The sequence below is a fragment of the Felis catus genome, chromosome A3 (assembly GCF_018350175.1).
Source record: "Felis catus isolate Fca126 chromosome A3, F.catus_Fca126_mat1.0, whole genome shotgun sequence".
Taxonomy (NCBI): Eukaryota; Metazoa; Chordata; class Mammalia; order Carnivora; family Felidae; genus Felis; species Felis catus.
Window position 1 is genome coordinate 93,284,017 of NC_058370.1, and position 25,519 is coordinate 93,309,535.

The window sequence follows — 25,519 nt, forward strand, 5'->3', positions numbered from 1 at the left end:
CCTTGGCTAAGAGTCACGATAAAGCAAAGCATAACACTCTTATCATCAGCAAAATCCTGACACCACTTTATTAAAACCCTATACACAAACATGCCCTCAATTTTGAAGTGAGACTGAGATTACAACCAAACTCTGCATAGATTACCCCTTGCTCCCTAGATATGACATCCAACTCTTTAAGTTTTAGGATCACTAGTGAACCTTCCTAGGCTACAGAAATCCTTACCTCTCCAAGAACAGATTATTTGTACCAAATCAGTGGTTGTCAATCATGATCGATTTTGCTCACTCCCTCAGAAAGTTACTTGACAGTATCTGGAGACATTTTCAGTTGCCACAACTGGAAGATGGGGGTTGCTGCTGGCATCTAATGGAGACACGCCAGTCATATTTCCCACAATGCTCAGATCACACCCCATCTCCCCACCACCAATTATCTGGCCTCAAATGTCAATAGTACTGAGATTGAGAAACTTTTCACTACATTATTTCCTAAATTAGGAGTTTCAATTTGTGAATGGAAATATGTGCATGCGAAGTAGAGCTGCCTCAGAATTTATACAACACTGAGGGAAATTTTCCTGGTTCTGGTTCTCTACATACTTGCCTCAGTCTGCCCAGCTATGCTAGATGTTAACTGTGTCTCTGAGATGTAAAGAGGTAAAGACATGATGAGAATAAAGAATTCAAAAAAAGCTTCACCAGTTGCCTAATTCTGCCATAGCTTTAGTTCTTAATCCTAGCTTTGGTAAACTGGGGTGGACAACATGTAAATCACAAAGACTGCTTTCAACCCTTTAAAGCTCAGAATCAATCACTAACTAGATAACCAAACCAAAACAAACAAACAAAAAAAAAACAAAAAAAAAAGGAAAAAAGAGAAGATAAAAAAAAATGTGACCAAATCTATTTCATCTATCCAGATGTGTTAAAATTCTGAAAGCCTCCATAGATATTCTGCAAACTGTAGGTTTCCATAGTCCCATTAATTTCTAGTGCTTTATTTATACATGTTGTTTCACATAACCTCAGTTAGTTGACTCTCTTGCTCTTGAAGGCATAGGAGTCTGCCCAAGCTCCTTTAAGGGCAACCCATAGAACAAATTTAATAGAACATCTTCCTAACATTTTGCCCCAAACTCACAGGCTTATTTTGGCTTCCTTGGTCTCTCAAAAAATAGTAAGAGCTAGAGGAAACCTAACAAAAAAAATACTACAGAAGAAAATGATACTGCTCAGAGCACCTTGTCTAAGTCTACCTCCCCACAGTAGGAACACTCATTGGAGAAGTGCTGCCAGGCTACTTTGCTGCACCCTCTTCCCCCAGAAGAGCCTTATTATCAACTATCAACGCTTCTCAACCACTTTGAATGTTTCCTGATGTGGGTCCAAATTATCCACAATGTTTTTCCTCCTCAAAACTTGTGAAGGTGAGAGAGGAGAACATTGCAGAGCAATCTCAGAGGCTTCTTAACTGGTCGTCATTTTAAAAAATTGACTAATAAAATAAAGTGAAGCATGTGAAGTTTAACAACTGGCAAAGTTGAGAGATAATGGATAAAGAATATCCTATTTATCAGACCAAAGAAAATATACTGAAACAGAATCAGAATATTTTGAATTGTTTCTGATTATATATGCACATTAAAAAATACATCTGCCCAGCATATACACACAAATCTGCATTTAGATGGGTGATAGCAAAACACATAGGAGAAAATATTAAAATATAAACATTCATTATATTCTTATTAGAAACAAAAATAATTACCATATATATGGAAATACTCTCCTGTGTGCAGAATATCTTAGTATTTTAATGTACACTTAACTCACAAATAGAAATTAGAGTTTTAGCATATCCCAAGATTATACATTCAGAATTTAAAAGATATTAATTCACTCCACATAATTTTTTAAAAAAACACAATTCCAATAAATGTATCAAAGAAATTTTATTAGACTACTGACATAATAATTCTAAAGTTCATCTCCATATCCTCAAACATCTCATTTGTCTACCAATAAAGAATCATTTTAAAAAATTAAAAACAAAGAGGTAGATTTTTATTTGGTGTCATGGGGAAATGTCCAAGATATGTCACATTAAACAAAAAGTCCAAAAGCATACAAACAGTATTTAGATAAGTACAGCTAGTATAATATTAATTGAGAAGAAAAATGTAATCATTTATATATGCACAGAAAGTATCCAGAATAATACAGAGCAAAGCGTTAACAATGATTTATTTCTAGACTATGGTTCTGGAGAGGATAAAAAGCAATAGAAAACAAGATAGTGGAAAGAACCACGTGTGTGTGTGTGTATGTGTGTGTACAGTGCCTTTTATAATTAGAAACTGGATGAAAATGATAGCAAAAAATATTTTTAAATATAAATAATTTAACATAATTTAACCCATTATATTAATTAAGCAGTGTGAAAAAGGATTAGGAAAACAAAAAATTTAACACAAGAGCAAGTGTATTCATATATATTTGTATATATGGAAACATATGTGAATACATAATCCATGCAAATAACACATAAGTATATATGCATAAAACAATATATGTGTTATAAGTATTCAATGCTTTGTAAGTTAACAAATACAACATTCCATAGCTGTGAGTAAATGACAAATGAGTTTGGGGAAGTGGTAACATTTTTGATAACAAAAGTTAGTTGAATTAATGACTTGCATGCAAAAAATAAAACCATGTAACTATTAGAGGAAAACAAAAATGGTTATTTATTTAATATTTTCTGGAGATAACCTTTGCACCATACAAAAAAGGCAGAATCAAAAAATAAAATATAGAATTTAAATATATGAAATTAATTTTCTAATTATACAGTCAAAATTCCCACCTAAAATAATTAAAAGACAAATGAAAAGCTCTGGAAAAATCATCTGTGATGTTATAGAAGCTAAAGCATTAACCAACTAATTTAAAATCAATCAATAAAATTACGAATTGGCAAAGAACATGAACATAAAATACAGAAAGTAAACTATACACAGGCCAAACAAATGTAAAAAATTATATATGCCATTAATAAAGTGATGGATATTAAAAGAACAACAAAATACCTTTTGATCTAAATTGGAAAATATCACTGCCAATTTTAAAGTATTGAAATGGAGAAGATGAATTTAAAATATTATAAATTTTTAATCATTAAGTATATTTAGATAGACATAGTACAACTGTGGCCATATTTATTCCAAAAATGTTGAAACCACCACCTAAACAAAACTAGAACCCATGTACAGCAAAGTAATATATATTATCATCCACTAATTAAAATTATGCTGGAGATGAATATTTATTTATGTGTAAATATGCTCACAATAGAGCAAACAGAAATAACAGATTATAAACAATTTGCTTCATTGATTTTATTTGTGTAACAAAAATACAGAAATATTTAGGAAAATGGTAAAAGGGTTATATGGAGGTTTCTTTCTAATTTTTGTCCTTATGTTTTGTCATATTGAACATGAATTGTATATTGGAATGACATATTAATGAAGAAAGTCAGTAAGGAAAATGTATATTAAAAAGCATACATCAAATCTATACCCTAAAGTTAATCCAGAGTCTTAAATATCAAATCATGAAATAAGCTTACTAATTTTTCAGACAAATATTTATGAAGAAACTTTTCAAAGAGAATCTAATTATTTTTAAAAGTTAGGAAATAACTAAGAGATGTAAAATGATGGAATTCCATCATTTATTCTTTCAGTAAGTATTATTTCAGTAAACATGTAAGACATGGGATGAGGCACTAAGATATAAAATCAAACAAAAACTGTCACATATTATCTGTCCTTGAGTAGACAGAATTGGAAGATATTAACCAAGTCATTATTAAAACACTAACAAAAAATATGTGGTGATAAGCAAGAATAAAATACTATAGGTTTGACAAGGATTTCAGCAGTGGCTTCCTGAGGCATTGATGAATGGAAATTAAGGAAGTTGAGTGAGGAGTACTTAGGGCTGGGTTTATACAATGATGCTGTCAAAGAAGAAAGCATGACCAATAAAAGGGAAAAGAAAGGAGGCCAGTATAGAGCAGTGTGGAGGCCTTCTGTTGAAAGCAAGAGGAGTGTGATGTGAGAAGAATCTGTAAAGGCAGGGCCTTTCAGTGTTTTTAAGGTCATGTTAAGAGTTTTCATTTTCATTTTAAGAACAGGACTCCACTAAATTGCTTTAAATTAAGGAGAGGATGACACGATCAGCTTTCATTTTAAAAGATACACCACTGTGCAGTGTAGAGAATAAATCCAATGGAGCAGGAGATCATTTAGAGAGACTAAACAGGACAAGAAAGGTGGCACTCAAGAGATACTTAAAAAGCAAAATCAGGGGCGCCTGGGTGGCTCAGTCAGTTGAGCGTCCGACTTCAGCTCAGGTCACTATCTCACGGTTTGTGAGTTTGAGCCCTGCGTCAGGCTCTGGGCTGATGGCTCAGAGCCTGGAGCCTGCTTCCGATTCTGTGTCTCCCTCTCTCTCTGCCCCTCCCCCATTCATGCTCTGTCTCTCTCTGTCTCAAAAATAAATAAACATTAAAAAAAATTTTTAAAAAAAGCAAAATCAACAGGACTTCATGATGGATTTTTTATGGAGTGTAATGGTGAGGATGGGGTCAAGTATGATTCCTTTGATTCTGACTTGCAGAAATGGATAGTTTCATTCACAAGACAAGGACCACTGAAAGAAAAACTGGCTTGGAAGGAAAGACCATGGTTTGGTTTGAAAATGGGTTACAGGATCATATACATGAATTCAGATGTCAAGTAGAAAATGTTTATACATGTGGGGAACTTAGAAGAGGTCAAGCAATAAATAAATAACTTTATTAGTAAAAATAATGGTAATATATGCTGTATATGTGAATGTGATCATTCAGAGAGAGAAAAACAGAGTGAAGGATGGAGAGGGAGAGAACGAATGAACACAGGGGATTGGAGAAAGTGTGAGGATGAAGCCATAAGGGAATATATTTAGTTTACAAAGAGGATATAAAAAATGAACATTATAAAATGGAAAAGGAATGGCCCCACATAGAATTCCAAAGAGAACATCTGAAGAAGAAAGAAAAGACCAAGTGTTGAACATTAAGATATCGAGGTAAAGCAAAGAAAAACAGTCATCACATTTAGTGTTCATGAAGTCAGTGGCAAACTTAGCAAGAGCTGTTTTGATGGCTTCAGCTCTGATGACAGATTATAACAGGTTGGAGAACTAAATGATGAGGAAAGGCAGAGTTGGGCAGAGTCTTTTAGAAACATTTTCTGTGAAGAGGAATAAGATAGAGCAATAGAGGAGGAAGATACCACATAAGGAGATAATTCTACACAGTTTATTTTGAGGGGTAAGACTCCAGTGTCTTTAAAAACCTATGACCATGATCTAGATTAGGAGTCAGTGAACTGTAAAATATGAGTTAAATCCAGCATGATGCCTGTTTTTGTAAAAAATGTTTTATTGGAACACAGATGTGACCTTCCTTTACATATTTTCTGTGGTTGTTTTCATGCTACAATGACAGAGTTAAGTAGCTGTGACAGAGAGCATAAGGCCCACAAAGCCTAAAATATTTACTATCTGGTCCTTTACAGAAATATTTTTCTGACCCCTGATTAGAATAAAGAAATAATTTGGCCTTAACGATCAGGTAAAATTACTTAGGATGCTAGGGCATGCTGGTGGAGGCATTCATTCAGAGGTCAGGTTATACCTTAGGAAATGGAACACTAATAGAATTCCTTATAATTTGAAGGTGATTCTCCTCCAAATTCTTTTAAATTAATAAAGCTGAAAATCTTTAGCAATTAACAAAATAAACAGAATATATAAAAATCAGATTAAATAAGTTTTATCTTTAAGGAATTGACATTCTTAAGGAAAAAGTGCATCTAATATCTAATGATCTAATGGTTTGATTCTGGGTTATAGGAGTATAGAGTGAAAAAACTCACCTGCCTCATTTACAATTTCTAGTACAGTGGTCCACAGAGACTGAAGGAAAAAATACATGACTAGAGAAGTTGCCTAAGCCTAAAAAATTATTACATAAAATAAAAATCATTATATATGTTAAATTTTTAATGATATTAGTATTTTTCTAGGAAACTGTAATTCAACATTCTGATTCAAGGACAGCAAAAGGTGAACAAATCTGAGTAAAATGTATAATGTTTTCTCATTATTATATCCACAAAGGGACAATACAAAAGGAGTTTTCATTGGCTGTTTTTCAAGTTTCAAGGAAGAGATAATACCTGTATTATTTTAACCATCTCAGAGCTAGAAAAAAGATATTAATAAATATAACTCAACTTTTGATAAAGAGAGAATATTGGCCCTCCTCCCTAATTAAGAGAAATTTAAAAATTGCAAAGAAAATAAAAGTAAATTCAATCAGAGGTGATCTAAGAAGAATGTTATGAAAAAAACTACCATAATTAATTCCAGAAATGTAAATAACATTTAAAAGTAGGAAATAAAATATATAATTCATAAAATCAATAAAAGTGAGAGGGAAAGATATGCCGTACAAAGAGAAAAAAACACAATTCCAAAAAGTCATTTAGTAAAATTGAATGTCCATCCTGATAAATACGTATTTTGTAATGATACTATAGGTATAATGATGTGATAAATAATTTTTACCTAAAACAAAGTATTGCATCTGCTATTGTAAACACAAGCACTGAGCCCAGTATTAACACCTACTAGTGAAAGTAAACAATACATTTTTGTAGAATAGACAAGTGAATGAATATAGAGTTGATAAAATGGACAAAAACAGAAAAGGCAGTCCCATCAAAATAAGGAACAAAAATATTGCTTAAAATCACTGTAATTGTTTGATATTATTCTAGAAGATTTAGTCAATACAAATAGAAAACAAAGAAATGTTAACTATGAGAAAGTTAACACATTTTGTATTTTATAAAATTATTTTTGAACTAGAAATTTCGAAAAGAAATCAACTTAGTCTCCTGAAATTGATTTTGTAAATATGTTGATAATAATTTTTATGCATCTATACACTTAGGATCTTATATATGCATTAGAAATTTAAAATAAAGCAAATCAACTCATCATTATTGGGGACACAAAAGACAGGTAATGCAAATTGAGTTCTATGCCATTTTTATGCTATCCATAACATTTCCTTTGACAAGTGTAGAGATTTCAATTATTTCCAATTTGATTCATAGATCCACATAATGACAGTCAAAATACTGTGTGTGTGTGTGTGTGCGTGCGCATGTGCGTGCGTGTGTGTGTGTGTGTGTGTGTTCCAGAAGGAGAAGATTAAAAAGAGGGAGAAGGAGGAAGAGACACATGCAAAATTTTATTTCAAATGAAAATAGCAAGAAATAACCAAGACAGTTTTTAAAAATCTATGTGGAATTTAGAAGAAGACACCTTTATAATCTAAAATGTATCTTAAAACCATATTAAGGTAAAAATACGTTTTTGATACAAGAATAGAGAATAGATCCATGGCAAAATCTAGAAACCAGACATGAATATATAGTTTTACATTAATGTTATGTGAAACACAGTGACAAAATCATAATTCTTTAATGAGGAAAAAACAAGTTCAGACTATATTTCACATTATATTCTAATAGATATTTTAGGTAGATTAAAGAATTAAATATACAAATATACCTACAGAGGAAATGATGAAAACATAGTGAATATTTACCTACATAAAGGATGGGAAAGGCCTTTCTAAAAATAAAAGCAATGTAAGAGAACATAATGAAAACTATTGTTGACCTCATGGACTGTTCATACATCCTATTTCAAAATAAGAAATCCAATAACACAATACTGCACACAAAAAAATCCTAATGCACTAAGTTAAAAATGTAAATATTAAACACCAAAATATAATGTGTCAATTTGTTTAATAAAAGATAATAAATAATGTTGGTGTATATGTAGGGAAAATGTTAAATCTTATACAATGGATGTGTTAACACAAATAGGTATATTTTTTGAGGGAATAGTGTAGTAGGATGAATTAAGGAGTTTAAAGTTTTCATTCTTTTGGCTATGTATTTTCTCTTCAAGGAATTTACCTAAAGGAAGAGGTCACTGAAGAACTATCCTAACAGTGAAACGACTCAGCATAAATGTCCAACAAAAAAGAAGGTGTGAGTAAATGAGTTTCAAAATACAGTATTTTTAAAAGTGATTCTATCCATCACAAAATCTGAACTTTAAAGTAACAGTAACATATATCTATACATAGTTTTCAGTAACAAATTAACTTTATGAACTCTCACATACATTACCTGTGCACATAATAGAAGTGAAATAGCAAAATTTTTAGTGTTATCACTGCATAGTGAAAATTGTTGACAACTGTTTTATTTTTGTAAATAACCTGTTTTCAACATTTTCTAAAGAAGCATTCATGTATAATTAGAAAATAATGGAAAATAAATAAAATACATCACGTTAATGTACAAAACTGTACCTGTTCATATTTCAAAGCAATATTGATCTAATAATTGGTATCTATAAAATAGAAATATTCTGAGAGAGCATTGATTACATAATATATTTGCACATGTAATTAGTCACCATGTTCCAATAAATTTTCAGTACGAAATGCAATGTGAAAGAGAATGGATAGTATTGTCTATCTAGGCCATGATCTTTGCCAATCTTCATGTTGTGGTGGAGAGTTGTATATACATTTTCAAGAAAGATGGTATGCCAAAATTAAAGGAGCATAAAGTTGGAATACTGATTTAAACTAATTTCTTATCATCCAGTCATTTGAGAAAACACAGACCATGAGTGGACAGAAAGTCAAGAGAGATTAATATTTGTAAAATATTAAAAATTTATATTTATGATAGCATTCTTTCATCTTTCAGTTTTCAAGATAGGCATCTAAGCAGTGATGCTCAAAAATAAAAACAATAAAAAAATCTGGTCAGAGTTCTCTAGACCAAATTCCAAGAATATGAAATGGGTTGACTACCTGGCAACTGGGGAGGGAAGTTTGGGAAGAGTAAGGTCAGGGCTAATGACTCTCTGGTCACTCTTTGCTGCAGGTCAAAATCACAGTGGGAATAGCTACCATATAACTGGCATTCCTATTTCAATGGGAAAGATGCAATCCCCAGGTGGTATGGGCCTGTCAGCACTTAATTGCCAAAGACAAGATAGACGTAGTTACCGTAAGAGACAGTAAAGTCAAAGCAGCAATCAAATAATTTGACTCAAGAGACCCATGGTGTGGTCTTTTTGATCATGGTGTCCCTAGGAAAAAAGTACATGAGTACTAATTCTTACTTGATCTGTATAAGTAGGCCAGATCTAGGTCAAGTGAACAGAAGTATACCATGAATCACCAAAATAGAGTGTCAGGGCACCATAAGCAATTCCCAGACTTGAGTCAGTTTAAGACCAAGAAACATTTGAATGAAAGGTCAGATCCCACTGAGGAAGAGACAGAGCTACAGTGTCAAATGTATACTCTTAATCTTTTTTCCATCCTTTCCCAAAGGGACATATAGCTATTTACCAAAGTGACTGTGCATTGGGTTAAGTGATATAACCCAGGTTTGGGGGCTTACTGGACATTGACTTGGAAGTGACACTAATTCCTGCATCCCCTAAACATCACTGTGGTCCCAGAGTTAGATTAGGGGCTCATGGTGATCGATGGAATTTTAGCTCAGGTCCATTTCATAGTGGGTCTAGTAGGTCCAGTGGGTCCATGGCCCCATTCTATAGTTATGTGCCTAGTTCCAGAATACATCATTGGAAGAGACACTTAATGACTGGAAGAATCCTCATTTTGAAATAATACTGCCTTTGCAATCACAAGGAAAATAACTTATCATCTTCTCCAGAAAAGATAATTTTTTTTTCTTTTGTCTGTAGGGTATTTTTTTTGTTGTTAAGGACCTGTACTAGTAGTGCCCTCTATTTCACAGCATACAACATTATCACAGGAGGTATTCCATGGGGAAACTTAAAATATAAATATACTTCACATTAAAATATATTACAAGGATGGGGACAAAAATAGGATGTAAGAATCTATTTATGCAAAAATAAGAGCTCATATTATCCTCAACCAAAATAAATACTTACATCAGAGCATTAAATATTATATTTTTACTAGAGAAATACCAGTTTTTAAAAATACATATTAACTTGTTATTCATAAACAATTTGGAGAAATGAAAACTGCCTCCACTTATTAAGAAAATGAACTGAAGGGTAAACTCGATCAGAATGGAAATTTGTAAGTTGTTTCTATAACCCATTTCTTCCTTAGAGTTAATACTAATAAAAGAAGTATAAGTGCTACTGTCTTTGAAACATGAATAAAATGTTCAGCCAAGGGAGTATTTTACAAATCCTGAGGTATTATTTATATATTAGCATGTCTGGTACCCAAACTAAATTACAGCTCAGACAAGGGACTGAAAGGTCAGGTTTATTATTCACTTTAGTAAAAATGTAACCACAACACTTGTTTCTACATCAGGGAGTATTATAACCATCATTATAACTAATAATAACAATGAAAATAATACAGCTACAATGTATTTTGCATTTTTCAGTAGACAGTAGGGCTTATGGCTAATAATCATTTATATTTACACTGAAGCTTTTTATGGAGGAGTTCAGAGTGGTTTTTGAATAGTAGCTCATTAATCATTTCAACAAGTTAGTTGGAAAGTTATTATCCCAGTTCAATAGATGGAAAAATTATATCACAGAAAGGTCAGATACATATTTACTTGTCCAATATTACAGAAGTAAAGTGAGTGAGTTTCAAGTCTCTCAGGCCTTTTTTTCACCCTTTGATCTAACCACTGGACCAATGCAATTTTGGTTCATACTATGGTTTGACCATCAACCTAAAGTATTTGAAGGCTGACCTTTCTGCTATCACTTTTACAGACCTATAAACACAGAAGAAAATAACAATTTTTCATCTGTGGAGATCATACTAAAAAAGACTCAGACACAATTAATTTCTATTTCTTTCTTTTTTAAGTCTTATTAGAAACATACAACAATGTTGGTGTCGATTTAAAATTGTAAATACCAAAAACTTAATAGTGTAATGCATCATAATTAAATTTATGCCAAAACAGACAAGCAATATTTTCAGGGCTTCATGTGAACATAAATGTATTTAATAAGAGTTACTTAAAGGAAACAGGAAATCAACTTTTTATAATTCTCACCCCCCACAAATAATTAGATCACTAGGAAAAAAATGAAAGAACATATGTTTCAGTAAATGTGACTTGAGGGACGAGGGAGGAATTAAAAACAAGCACAGAATTTAAATTCAAATACTGTTTCTTATTTGTCTTAATAACCAGTGTAATTTCAATGCCTTATCTGATATTTAAAGATAGCAAAACAAAATTGTTATCCTTAAAATGAAAATATACCGTGAATATGAATTAAATAGATTATTGAATTTCTAAAATAGAATAATTTCAATTATTTTTCCTCTGTCTATATCATTTGCAACTCCAAAATTAGTGTCTATAAAGTTTTGCATTAACCTTGAAAATGATCCGAAAATGGAATAAATTCATAACCCTGCACATTCCTATTTAGAAGGACCTATTTGCTTAGGAGATCCTAAAAAAGAGTGAGTTTTCTTAAACAAATCTATCTATATTCACTGTAGCTTGTCTGCTTTGAATATTTATATATACTATAAAGTTTTTTTTAAGTTTTAAACTCAATAAGATTTGAAGATTTCAACCACTGGAATAGTAAGTAAAAATGACAATTATAAATGAAATTTTGTTTGAATATTACAGTTACTCCATTTACCTTAAATATTTCCTTCAAAACCAATGTGATAAAAATGTTTAATGTGCCTTATTTCCTTCTACTAGAAGAATTTACGTTAAAAAATCATTAAAGAAAAAAAAAAGATGGCCATTCTTGCTAGGTTTAATGATTCTATCGGTACCCTTCTGAGGTCTGAGAATTGAGTAAACATATAAAAAACTGAAGTAAAGAAGAGAACAGAACTTTCCAAGAGATGGTGGTATGGACATTCCAAAATTCAGAAAACAATCATGCTAAAATTGAGACAGTGACAGAAGACACAAAATTATCTCTATGTCTTTACATTTTTTAATATCCCCCAAATATTTACTTTTGAGGCAATTCATGTGAATTGGACAAGTCAGTAAAGAACAGGGTTTATTAAAAGGTATAATATATATTACTTTAATATCTGCAATATACATTTTAGCATTTTAGAAATATTTATATGAAATATGTGGGTGTTTAATTGCAATGGTTATTTAAATACACTTTTATTTCAAGGTTATTTTTGTACTTATATGTAAGAATACCATTTATATAATATTAAATATAAAAGTCTCACTTCCATGTACAAACAATAATGCTTAATATCATAATCGTATTTAGTATTCATGTATTTACTACTCATATGATACCCAGGCATTAATCTTTGTTCAATGTTTCCCTCTCAGTTAAACTTATTAATAATTTTTGGACATGACTTTTTTCTGATTTTTAAAAAATATTTTCATGATGACCTTAACCTTTTATTAATGCATAGAAGCTTTGCTGTCCTTCCATTCCCAAACCTTAGGTTTACAAGTATTATATAATATCTGACATAAGTCAAACATCTTACTCTTAAAAAACAATTTTCCCACATCTACATTTGTTTAAACCTTAATTTCTCTTAACAATGAAAGCACTATTTTCTGAACTATTTAGCAGGAGTATGAATCATAGCCTTTGCATATATTGAGGAGTTTCAAACATACTGAAGCAGTTTATTTAAAAGCCAGTGATTTTGATGCCACAGGAAATTCTGTGCTTCGCAACTTTCCTTAATGTACAGTTAATTTTTTAATGGCTTATGGAGTGCCTAAGAAAAATATCCTCATAATTTCTCTTTCATTTTAAGAATATTGAGATTTTATTAAATTGACCTGACGGATGATGCTTCTTTCGGTACTATAAAAAGCAATTTTAATTTTTAAAATATATTTAACATCACTTTCATGCTCTTCACTGCTCCAAAGACACACCAATTTTTCAAAACTCCCAGTGTCTGATGATATACAGGTTGCCAGTGTACCACTTTGATTTAGTGATTCAGGAAACTCTAGAGACCTGAGAATTTTGATGAGTCGCCACATCCTCAATGCTAATATTACCAAGCAACTTCCAATGCATAAAGTTATCTATAAATGTAATTCCTGAGAACTAGGATGACTAGATTTTATACAATATAAAAAAATCCCAAGAAGAAAAACTCTGAAATCATATGAATATTACTGGGGTGTCTCAAAAGATGTACATTCCTAAGACCACAGTCAGACGTTTTCAGCTTGGAATCTTATTAAAACTTTGTCCATGAGGTTTTAATAAAAACTTATTCTAAAAAAGGTAATTGGACCCTTTATCCTCAGTTTAAAATCTCTCCTAAATTAATCATGTCAGGCATTTTTGGAAGCTGTCATTCCTCACCATTGCCATTTGCAGATTCTACTAAAAACTCTTTTCACATTGATTGTAATTGAATCAAATTCAGACAACAGGTATTTTTAATAAACAGTCATATTTAAATGCTTTCAAAATAACCAGTTACTTGCCAGAATTTGAAAGATACATAAATCTGCGTGTGTGCTTGCATGCACGTTATGTGTACCCATGCGTGCGTGTTACATATGTTCTCCTCAAGCATAAAGGAAATTATAATGTTCCTCACCTGAGCATGCCGTTTGTTTTTTTGTTTTTTTTTTTTTAACTCAAAATTTCTTTCATTTCTCATTGACAATGAATACCAATAGCTCACTTTTCCTCTAGATCCCATCTGGCTTTTGCAGTCCTGGGAATGCCCACAGAGTTTACAAAGTTTACTAGCCTGAGCAAAGCTTTGAATTGGGATATGTTGTGCTCACTGCATATACTCATTTAGTGATGGGTCACAGAGAAACTAGTGACGAGCCCAAAGTCACACCAAAAATGGCAATGTGTAGTTTAAATTCTGCTTTTTGAAAGAAAGAGAACATTGAGAAAGACGGTATCTAGACAGGAGATACCTACAATTTTAGAGAGTTTTAAACATTTACCTTAAGAAGTATGTTCCTAACAAATTCTGATAACTAGAAGCCAAGTTTCTTTCAAATGTCCAAAATACAGAAGAATTTTAATGGAAATATATATTCTGTCTCTCTGTACATGAACACATACACATGCATATATACAAACACATACACACACACACATACACACATAGATATAATTTAAGTGGCTTTACAAAGTAAAGTTTCAATTATAACATTCTGACATAGCACAGTGGGAGTCAGCCCCCAAATGAAGTTTATTTTCTACAGTTTTGTACTGGTAAGGTGTAAATTAAACTCAAGGATATTGGACCTCCATCACTTAGAAATCCTCTTTGAATATATTATGCTTTTTAGTTCTCATAAATTTACTTAGTATCTTTAAAATGTCAATATCTAAAGTGTAGAAAGAAGTTAATAATCCCTCCTAAATCAATAGTTTGGACCTGACATAATATATTCAATAAATATAAACTGTTAGAAATGGTCTATACCACCCACTGCATAGCAGTGAAAGAAATAAAGTAAGCCCAATTGCAACCATTATATTTTACTTGATTTTGAAGAGTTATAACTAAAATATCAAATATCTGGAAAATACATATCTAGTGTCACCTATAGTCTCATTTTCCTAATGGCAGCACTCTTAGCATTATGGGATCATTAAACTTTATATTTCAATTAGTTAACTTTTAAAATACTTGGAATGGAGAATTTCTTTAGAGACTGCTTTCATTTATTCATTCATGTTAAGATTTTACCAATTTCATTTTTTTTTAATTCACAAGACAAACTTGAAGTGTTCTCTCTTCTCCCATACTCACAGTAGTTTTATAAAGGTCCTTGCTAATTTCAGTTAATACAGCATATCCTAGAAAAAACAGGTGTTCAAAATTGTTCTGTATAATTATCAAGTAAAATTTTGGTATGCAAAATAAAGTACCTTCATAATTCTTGTAATATTTTTAATGAGATAAAGCTATGCAAAGCACTACAAACTATTTTCAAAAGTACCTATTTGCAATTTTCTCTTTTAATAACACCTTACTAAGCTTCAGGCAAAGCTGTATCCTTCTGGCTTGAAGTACTCCTTTCAGAGCACATATTGAGGAGAGACAAATTAAATGATTCCGTTCAACCAAGCACACTGCTCCACTCAAAGTATGATGATTGAGATGTATGTATCTATTAGAATTGTGCCATATATCATATTAATTATTCACTACTATCTACTCTATTCTTCTTTTATAGATATAAGAGAGTTTTACTGCCTAAGGTATTATAATATCCTTCTTCAATGTATTAAGCTAGAATGTGCACGTGGACTTTTCAAAAATTAAAACTTATAAAGAATAGAGCCAAAGTTATTCACTTATTGAACTGCATGCTATATTTTATATTTGTATGTTAACTCAGAGACACCATTCTAATCAGAGATCTTAATATTTTTATTTTCTTCTTAAAAGAAAAAAGACAAAACGGATATTTGAACTATATTTAGATCACAACAACTAAATATAACAGTTGTATAAGTGGAAGTTTCAATTTAATGCAGTTTGTTTTCAAGGCACTTAGTGCGAAAGTTTTCTAGTTAAGTATTTATGGCTTTATTGGGTACAGTTTGGTGTTCTGAATTAAAAAAAAGACTACCTCACAAAATTGTATTGTAAATATATTGATTCTTTATTTTTCTAAGCTATTGATATGTGAGGTTTATAAAAGCAACAGCAGACTATAACTCGGCACACCTCTATAGTCCTAAAAGAATTGGACAAATCACTCCTCTCTCTTGGCTTCATTCTGTAGAGAAATTTTCTCAACAGGAGAAATTTTACTCCATAGTGACAAAGACATAAGGGGAAATTATGGTTCTCACCACACTTTCTAAGAATTTGCTATTTCTCATTTCTTATAACTGTTCTCATTTTTTATAACTCATTTCTACAACTGTAGTAGACTGACTATCCTGTCAAAAGGGGGGAGTGGTGGCTGAAATGTTTGTATGTGTTTGTGTTGGAAAACAGGTTAATATTCACTCAAATGCAGCTTCATTAGACCCTGTGAGTTAATGGTCTTAAATGTATAACCTACCATTTCCCATGTTTTAGGGCACGGAGAGTTTGATCTACTTCAGCAGAGTTGCCACTTCAACTTTCTTCATTACAACACTTAATTATGTACTTCATTATTTAATATGTCTTAACACCACATTCAACTCCAACAGTGCCACTGCAATTTCATGACCATAAACTCCCTTCTACCTAATACACATAGTATCAAAATGTGATTTGAAACACTCATGTTTTTATGGAATAAAACATGTTTTTATTTCGTTCTAATCATGGTAAAGTCAAGGGTCTTTAAAAGAATAATCTCTGGAATTTAAGAACTCAGGAAAAGCTTTAGAAATCACTATACTCAAGTCCTAATTCTTTAAGAATCTTTCTTCTTTCTTGGTGATTATAATAAATAAAAATCACCTCTCTACTACAAAAGTCCAGAGAAAATGAATGAATGGACTTGGATTCTCCTTTCTCTTTTGTACTACTATGCTTTAAGAGGATCTCAAAATACAAAGAGAATCTAGAATAAAACAGGATGAACTTGTTTTACTAATATTCATGTACATTGTATAAATGTCAGCCTGCATTAAAATCATCAAGTCTTGTTAGGACTCATATAAAATATCTTATTCTCCTTAATTTTTAAGGTTAATTGTTTAGGCAGGTTTCTTTCAGGGATGTTTTACTGGGATTACTATTCTTATTTTCAATCATACACAAAAAGGAGAAAATGAACTCTGTGAAAAATAGTTCAGTATTCCAAATTCTACTCAGTTGGAGAATATTTCAAACTCAGTGCTTTGTCTGAAAACGTTTCCCTCAGCATCTGCCTTTAGAACTATGGAAACTTTGGGTATATATTATCATAGAGCAAACTATTTGTTTCAACTGTTATAACTAGTAATAAAAAGGGGAAAATACTCATTAAATACTCATTAAAACTTTCCTTTGAACAACAAATCATCTAAAATTAGATATTAAGACAACATTGTGCCAGAACTTACTTTCTCTCTTTGCTACTCTATTCCAGCAACAAGGCCTTGGCAGTCATGATCTTTGTACTTTTTGATCAACTTTACCAAGCAAAGAATAATTTGCATCCAGTACTACTTATCAACAAGTTGGAAATCTGTGACTATTTTCTATGCATAAGCAAGTTACTGTAAGTAATGTTTAAAATTAAATAATCAGAAACTAGATCCAAACTTCAATCTCATGAAAATGAAAATAAGGTAACATGGAATGCCTTCATTTGAAGCTATGTTACAATAAGGGAAAATACCCAGAACTCAAATCTCTCTCTTTTTATTTGTAAATATTTGCATCACTTAGTTTTGGATAAGTTTCACAAGAATATACATGATTTTTGTTGGGGATGACAGCAACATTGACAAACAGTCCCTGTTATGCCTGTCATTATATTATTGCTAAATCATCCACAATATCAGGACCTGATTTTAGTTACCAGGGACATAGCCAAAACATGGAACTTAAGTTTCATTCTGATTACATACAAATAGCCAGCACTTAAGAAAACCTATGAAAAGTGATCTATGTCCAGTAATTAAAAAAAAAAAAAAAAAAAAAAAAAAAAAAAAGGAAGGCAGGAAGGAAGGAAAGAAGAAAGAAAAACATCTTTAAAAGCCTAATACAATTACACAGTAGGCCTCTGACATTCTCTATGCTGGTATAATAACTAAATGGCAAATAACACGGAAAGTTATCCCTGTGAGATCCCTGTTGCATGCTTTAATTATAACTAAAAATTTACAACAAAATCAACCCTTGGGTAAATTGCTCTTTGGTTTAAATCTTCATTACCTCCTGGAATTTTGGTAAAATCACTTTGTTTTTAAATTAAGCTGGTCTCTCCTTCTTTACTCCATTACAGAAGTCAAACAACAAGAACCAGACGTTAATTTTAGAATGAAAAAGTTTTGTGTGTATGTGTGTTTGTAAGTCCAACCTCTGTATACAAACTGTTAAAAAAAAAAAAAAACAGATGTTTTAACATAGTGCTTTATTCCAACTTAATCTCATCCTTGAATGAACTTCCTTCAAGTTTCAACCATTTAAAAAAAAAATAAAGAAAACAGTCAATTTCCTGGTGGTTGTAATTTAATTAAGTAACCTTTCACACTGAGCAAAAACCCAAAAGCAAAAGGGTCATTAATCTTTCTAGTGATTAGAGACACCTCTAGGGCTTCAAACATTTACCTCTCCTTCCCCGCAGCAGAAATGCTTTTAGGAGGATCATGGTTCATACCTCGCATTCCCTGGAGCCAGAGATGGTATATGTGCAGGGCCCAGATCCATTAACGGATATATCCATGGTCTCAGAGTTTGTAGGCTTGTAGTCCACATAATACTCCTGTAAAGGGGAATTCATTTGTCTTTCAGACTCTCTGGTCTTTTTCCGCCGCCGCTTCATAAGAGAATGTTGCTGAAGTTGTTTCATGCTGGCTGGGTAGCGTTTCCAAGACACATAGATTACCAAGAGGATCATGGCCACTGAGAGAAACAGAGCCACACTCCCTGCAATAATTTTGTGAAAGGAAACATGCTCATACTCTTGCTCTGTGCCAGGAATCTGAAACCCTGGGGAAGGGCTTGGTGTTTCAAGGGTGGGCTGGGTGGGGTCAGATTTGGAAAATGTAGGTTTAGGGATAATCAGAGGCTTCTGGGGCGTTTGGGGTACCAGGTGTGATTTTTCTGTGTTGACCACCTGAACTTCAGAGCAGATATTATAGGTTTCCACTGCATCACTAACCTTCTCCCCCTGGATATGCTTAGGTCCTGCACATATCATGGTGCTTTCCTTATTTCCTTTGAAATTCTTAAGCCAATAAAATAGAGGACAAATGCTCCGACTGCATTCCCACATATTTCCAGACAAAGTGATGGATATTAATGATATCCACGCATTGACAGTTTCCTGTGAGATGTTGGTAAGCTTGTTGGAATCCAAATTCAATTTTTGCAAATTGGGTAGACATTTAAATGTGCCCGGCTCAATTCCTTGGATGTCATTCCCTGATAAATCCAAGTTGTGTAAGGAACTCCAAGTCCATGTCAAGCCTTGGCTAATGGAACGAATCCTGTTCCACTGTAAGTAAATTGAGCGGAGATTGAAGAGACGTGGAAAATGAGCAAAATTGATCTTGGAAAACTGATTGTGCTCCAGGTGGAGCTCCTTCAACTTCAAGAGGCCAGCAAAAGCATTTCGGGACAAGCTTCGAAGACGATTATAACCCAAATCCAGAAAGTCAAGATTTCGACAGTCTTGAAACACTCTTATCGGCACAGTCTTTAATGAGTTAGATCTCAAGTGCAAAATGATGAGTTTCCGAAGACCTTTAAATTGTTCCGATTGCAATGTCTGAAGTTTATTGTAGGAGAGATCCAGATTGCGGAGATTGGGAACTGGGTGAAATGTTTTATTGTGCAGATAGGTAATTTTGTTGGAGCTTAGAATTAATTCTTTCAGTCTACGGATCCCTTGAAAGGCATCTTCATCCACTGAGCTAATGTAATTATGGTCAAGATAAAGCCATATAAGCTGGTTAAGGCCAGCAAACTGATTGGATTTGAGTTTCTGAATGCTGTTGAACCTTAATGATAAGCCTTGTGACCCTCCAGAAATGTTCTCAGGGATATCTGCGAAAGCATGAGACTCACAGTATACAATTTTGCCATCACATCTGCAGTTCTTTGGGCAAGCTCTCTGAGCCCCCGTGAGCATAACAAGCAGCAGTGTAGGAAGTAGCACTAGCACCACACGCATGCCTCTCAGCTGCGTAATTAAATGGAAACCTACAATATTAAAAAGAAGACAAATGCACATTGTAAAGCTATTAATATAAATCACCGCCAGCTTACCGATATCAGGGGCATTCCATCTAGTGCAGTCATGGGACAGTTGATTTAAGAACAATGTATTCAACATCTGAAGTCTTATTTTCTTCAGTGTTGCATGTTTGCTATTCAGGTTTCCTTCTTTCTTCCTTGATTTTCAAATCACCACAGTGCCGTGGAACTAAGAAAATCTTTCCTGAGTTTCAGGAGTTCATACAGTCATCAACACTGAAAAGCACACAGCCTGTCTTATCACTTAACGCCAACATTTTAATAACAATAATATTTGGGTAGTCATTCTGTTGAACATCAGCACCAAAATGAAGAGTACCGAGTCTTCCGGTAATGGCAAAACTGTGACTTAGAAAACCCTGTACTTGGACATCTTTCCTAGTTGAGCAAACAGACTTTGATTTGACAAAAGAGGTTCAGTAAGCTGTCAAGGTAACCCAAGTTTGCCCTGCCTGAAACTGTATCCTTACTGCATAATGGAATAACAATACATGAGCTCTGAACAACTGGCATTGGGACTAGTATGGGCAACCAGTGAAGCATGGTATGAAGACTACTAACAGCGTGAGGTACTCTCAACGTGTTAATAAGCATATATGCTCTCAGCATTCAGGAGGACCTGCCTACCGTGGCTCTCTTGCCCAGCAATAGATACATCAGCCCAGAGCCCTAACTACTGATAACACAGAACATGTCAAAGTTAAGATTGTCAAATTCTTATTAAATATTTGCACAAAATGAAAAATAATTTTGTGTAGTATTAGTTTTGCTGTTATTTTTAACATAGTTGCTTTTGCAAATTTGGGGAAAAAACAAGAAGAGAAGCAATAGACTACTACCCCCCATTTCCAAACCGACCTGCTCAAATTTCTCAGACTTTTTTTTTCCTCCCCTACCTCCATTAACTTCCAAAAACCTGCAAAGTTGCAATGTATTGGCACTTGTGCTGCATTTCCAAGTCATAGCATGTTAAGGGACTTCTTTCCTCTGTCAACAGTAGATTTATTATTTCTTAGCGGTAAGGGGGGGGAACCCTGTGTGCTGCAGTTTCTTTATTTATCTTAAATATTCATATTTTAAGCAAGAGGCAATCAGCCAAACCTCTAATTAAAAAGCTCTCCTTCCTTCACTCAACCAGGTTTTTGTTTTGTTTTGTTTTGTTTTTTAATTTGAAACCCGATCTTGCTCTCTGTCCTTTTGCCAGTTACAATCTCATTGAAATACATTCCAGCTCTTCCAGACAGGGGAAAGGGGGGAAAAAAGCCAGTCACACTTGAAAAAATAAGACTGGCAAATGACTGCTGGAAATTTGGAAGCTGTGTTTAGGATACAGCTTCAAAGATAAAACAAACCCTTGAGCGACCTCTGATAAAGTAACGACCCCACCCCTACACACACACAGTAAAGTGTTAACATTCTTCCTGACCGCGACCAGAAATACAAGCGTGGTTAATATTATCAAGAAATAGAAGCAAACACAATATTTATCTCAGGCTCAATTCCCAAGCTGTAGAAACGCATACAGAAGAGACAGTCTTAAAGATATTTCTCTAGAGTCTGTTTGAGTCCGTGTTATGCATTTACAGATTTAAAAAGAAAAAACTACTAAAAGGAAAATGATCTAAAAATATAATAGCAACTATACTGAGTCAACTGGCAAACTCAGAGGCTGCTGCTTTTTGCCTGTTTCCCCGTCTTTTATCAGCTAATGCCACAACTGAGAATAGGAAGCCAAGAGGATCAGCTTTGCTAAGAAGGAAACAACAAAAGTTCACTTACCCATCCTTTGTCATCCAAAAACGGTTCCCCCCTCTCTCAGCTTTCTTCTTATTTGGTCTCTCGTGCTGAAACCACCACCACCTTCATGACACAGTGCGGCTGTCATTCACACCATTCTGATCCCGCATGTGAGCTAGTAGCCCCATACAAACTTCCCCGGAGAGGACAGGCAAAAAATATATATACATATATGAAAAAAAAAAATCAGCATGGGGTGGGATTGGGGGGGGGGCAGGGAAAAGGAAGCCCGTGGGGGGGGGGGAGGGGGAGGGCCTCTAAGCTCTGAGGACCATTGTGTAATTCACCAGAGACCCATCAGCAGTAATTGGCAATCTGTGCAAAAAAGCTACAGCCCATTTCGAAGGTAACCAACTTCTCTGTAAAAAGAGAGGTGAAAAAAAAAAAAGGAAAAAAAAAAAGAAAATCTTCAGAATACCTGGCATTCCTTATTGTGCTGGCTTTTGCCATTCCCAGATAAAGCAATTCATCCTCTGGATTTTCAGTTCTTGAAGCAAGTAGGCCTCCTGTGCTGTATGAGACCCCAGTTTAAAAGCTATGCAGGCTAGGTTTATCCATTTAGCTGGTCAGGTTTAAAGTGTTTTGTAGCTGTGCTGAGAGGCAGCCCTTGTCTAATTCAGAAGGCTTTCCAGAGACTGATGATGCTCAGAGCTTGTTGGTGCTAATGCTTGAGTTTGTGATACACTGAGTGCCCTCCGCTGGAGAAAACAGATTGCACATTAAAGACGGGAACAAGTGAGCCTGTCAGTGGTGTGCAGCCTTCCCTCTCTCAGAAAGGGAAATTAAAGGCACAGGATCACTTTTTTTTTCTCTCCAATAATATATATATTATGAAAGGGTTATGCCAAGGATTCCATTCAGTGATATTAAATAATAAGTAAAATACTGGCTAAATATTACCCAATTAGCAGTTTTTAAAAGTTCCCTGGGCCTTTTTTTTTCTTTGCACAGATCACAGATGTATTATCTTTTTTCAGCAGAAATCATTTGAGCTTTTTTGTTGTTGTTATTGCTGTCAGTTTATTTATTTATATTTTTTAAGCAAGTCACAGAGAGAAGCAATCTTAAGGGAAAAATATGAGATCACTTTTAAAGATAGTTACTTAAAATTTTTAGATCTAATTTTTAAATTCCCAACTTTTGAACATTAAATACGCTACGCAATTTTGCACATCTTATTAAACAGTCTGGATCATTACTTTCTTGAAGTGTACGTTCTTAGTCTTAAAGTAGTTACCTTTAACACTATATTAACAAATGTGCAGGTAACTAAGAGAAACTAAATGTTACTTAGATAAGAGTTTTATTCCAGAGTATAATTGACATCCTTGTGCAGTCACCATATTTTAAAGTTGTCTACATTCATAATGTATTTTTTGTGCAAGTTACTTATAATGTACAATTCCAGAAGAAAAAAAAAAGCATGTGAGTTCTGTATCACTGTTGTATTTCTCTAAAATTTGCCAAGTATCCTCACAATTAGGAAAGACGAAATGATGAAACACCTGCAATATATATTTTTAAAAGCCTATGCTTTCCATCAACTTGCATTGGACTTTGAGAAAAAAAAATAATGATGCATCACCTTCCATTTTGTTTCTCCTCTTTACTTGTTTATTTCATAATCCTCTGGCAGAAGATTTTTGGAACAATCCAAAAGAATGAACTAATGTAACATGGAGAGAGACTGCTAGATGAGATTACTAACCAAACTGCCAAAATATTAATAAGGAGGGCTTATCATATAAATAACATAAATAATTTGACTCAGATTTATGTGTAGGCAGTAACAGGCAATTTATCTAATTACTAAGATTTTTCAAGGAACAGAAAGAGATAATATGTCCCCCCAAATATATCCCTTTCTCATTAACTGATACTTGAATTTCTATTTTAGAAATGTATACTTTTGGCTTAAGGCTTAATACCTATTGAAATGCAAATGAACACCCAAAGAGGGAATTTTATTTGGTTAATGAAAAAGGTATACCTTTCTAAGGAAATAAACATAAATGATACACATATAATTTGTTCCTAGTATAGTTTACATAGAAACAAACATCCTACCCAAATATTCAATAATAGAGGGTCATGTTAAGAAAAATTAATACATTCATGATTAGAACACATGCTGCCCTTAAAATTAAAATAAAATTACTTGTATTTGTTGACAGGGAATGATGACCACAATGTATAAAGCAAGGTGAGTAGAGGCAGAGAACACAGGAAAAAGGATGATTAGGGAGTCTACTTTTGTACATATTTTTAGTTGTACATGGAGGCAAAATAAACTGTACAGAGTAGATTTTCCTGGGAGATGAATTTTGTATGTATTTCATTTCATCTTTTATGGGTTTTTTTTGTCTATTTGTATTTTCTGTTTCTTTTAAATATGATGACTACGTGGTACATATAACATATATGCACATATACATATGCTTGTGCACATATGTGTACATTTTCCTTTGTTTGAATATAAGATATAAGAAAGAGCAGCTTTAGATAGTGGATTGGAAAAATCTAATGGTGTTACCCACATTGATGGTGTAATAACCAACTAAAAAGCAAGCTTTGTTTGAAGTACTAAGATCTAATAGATGCCAAATTCCAAAGCAGACACTAAATCACATGCAGATTTTACAAAGAATTTTGTCAAAAGTCAATTATACACTGTGATTCTTGAACACACTGTGAGGGCACAAAAGGGCCAAGAGAGTTAAGAGGGACAAAAGATGTTGTGAGAAGGACTTCTTTGGAATGAGTTGTCCTGGTATTACTTACATGTACACACACACACACACACACACACACACCTTCACCGAAGGAAATGAGGGTGGTATACCTACACCTTAGCTTAATTGTAGTGTGTTAAAAATAAGACAAAGGCACCAAATGGGGTTACTTATGTTAAGCCTCATATTGACAAACCAGGATTTAACTTGATTACAGTTTGGCCACTCCAGGAAAACAGAATCTTAAACCAGTCAATAAGGAATCACCTGGTCAACACTAGTAAGGTCATCTGATAGTTCCCTTTATTCCCTGAAGGAAAGTGACCTTGTCACAACCAACCTGCCTTTTTCTAATATAATATCTTTGTCCTATTCCCTTTGGTCTATAACAGTGTCTCATTTTTATGGCTTCTTAGAGCCCCTTTCTATCTGCTAGATGGAACGCTCCCCAATTCATGAGTCACCGAATAAAGGCAATAAGATCTTTAGAAATGATGGAGTTGAATTTTGGTTTAACTGTTTTGGTGGCAGTGATGGAATTCAAAGGAAATGTGTGTATTTGAGGGGACAACAAGAAACACAGGCACAATTACTCATGAATCCTTTGAATTATTTGTCTTTCTTGCCATTTCTTAGGGCCACAGGTAAGTTCCTCTGAGTTCTGAGTTCTCCTCTCTTTGCATTGAACTCTTGGTCTAATCAGCTTTCTAGGGACACCTAGGTCGCTCAGGCAGTTGAGCATCTGACTTTTGATTCTGGCTCAGATCATGCTCCCAGGGTTATGGGATTGAGGAGATTGAGGTATTGAGGGATTGAGCGTGGAGCCTGCTCAGGATAACCCCCCCCCCCGCCCACTCCTTCTGTCCCTCTTTCTCTCTCTCTCTCTCTAAAATAAATAATCATA

The 25,519-nt window shown here is 33.5% G+C and overlaps 1 protein-coding gene across 1 annotated transcript in view; it reads right to left on the reverse strand.

The window, feature by feature from the left end:
• Positions 1–25,519, reverse strand: part of LRRTM4 (leucine rich repeat transmembrane neuronal 4) — a 924,534-nt gene that overhangs the window by 678,562 nt on the left and 220,453 nt on the right. The window contains exons 7-9 of the mRNA XM_006930227.5: positions 22,302–22,581; positions 21,866–22,016; positions 18,486–20,032 (exon numbers count right to left, since the gene is read on the reverse strand). Of these exons, the coding sequence (XP_006930289.2) occupies positions 18,486–20,032; positions 21,866–21,869 (1,551 nt within the window). The 5' untranslated portion in view covers positions 21,870–22,016; positions 22,302–22,581. The remainder of the gene's footprint in view (positions 1–18,485; positions 20,033–21,865; positions 22,017–22,301; positions 22,582–25,519) is intronic.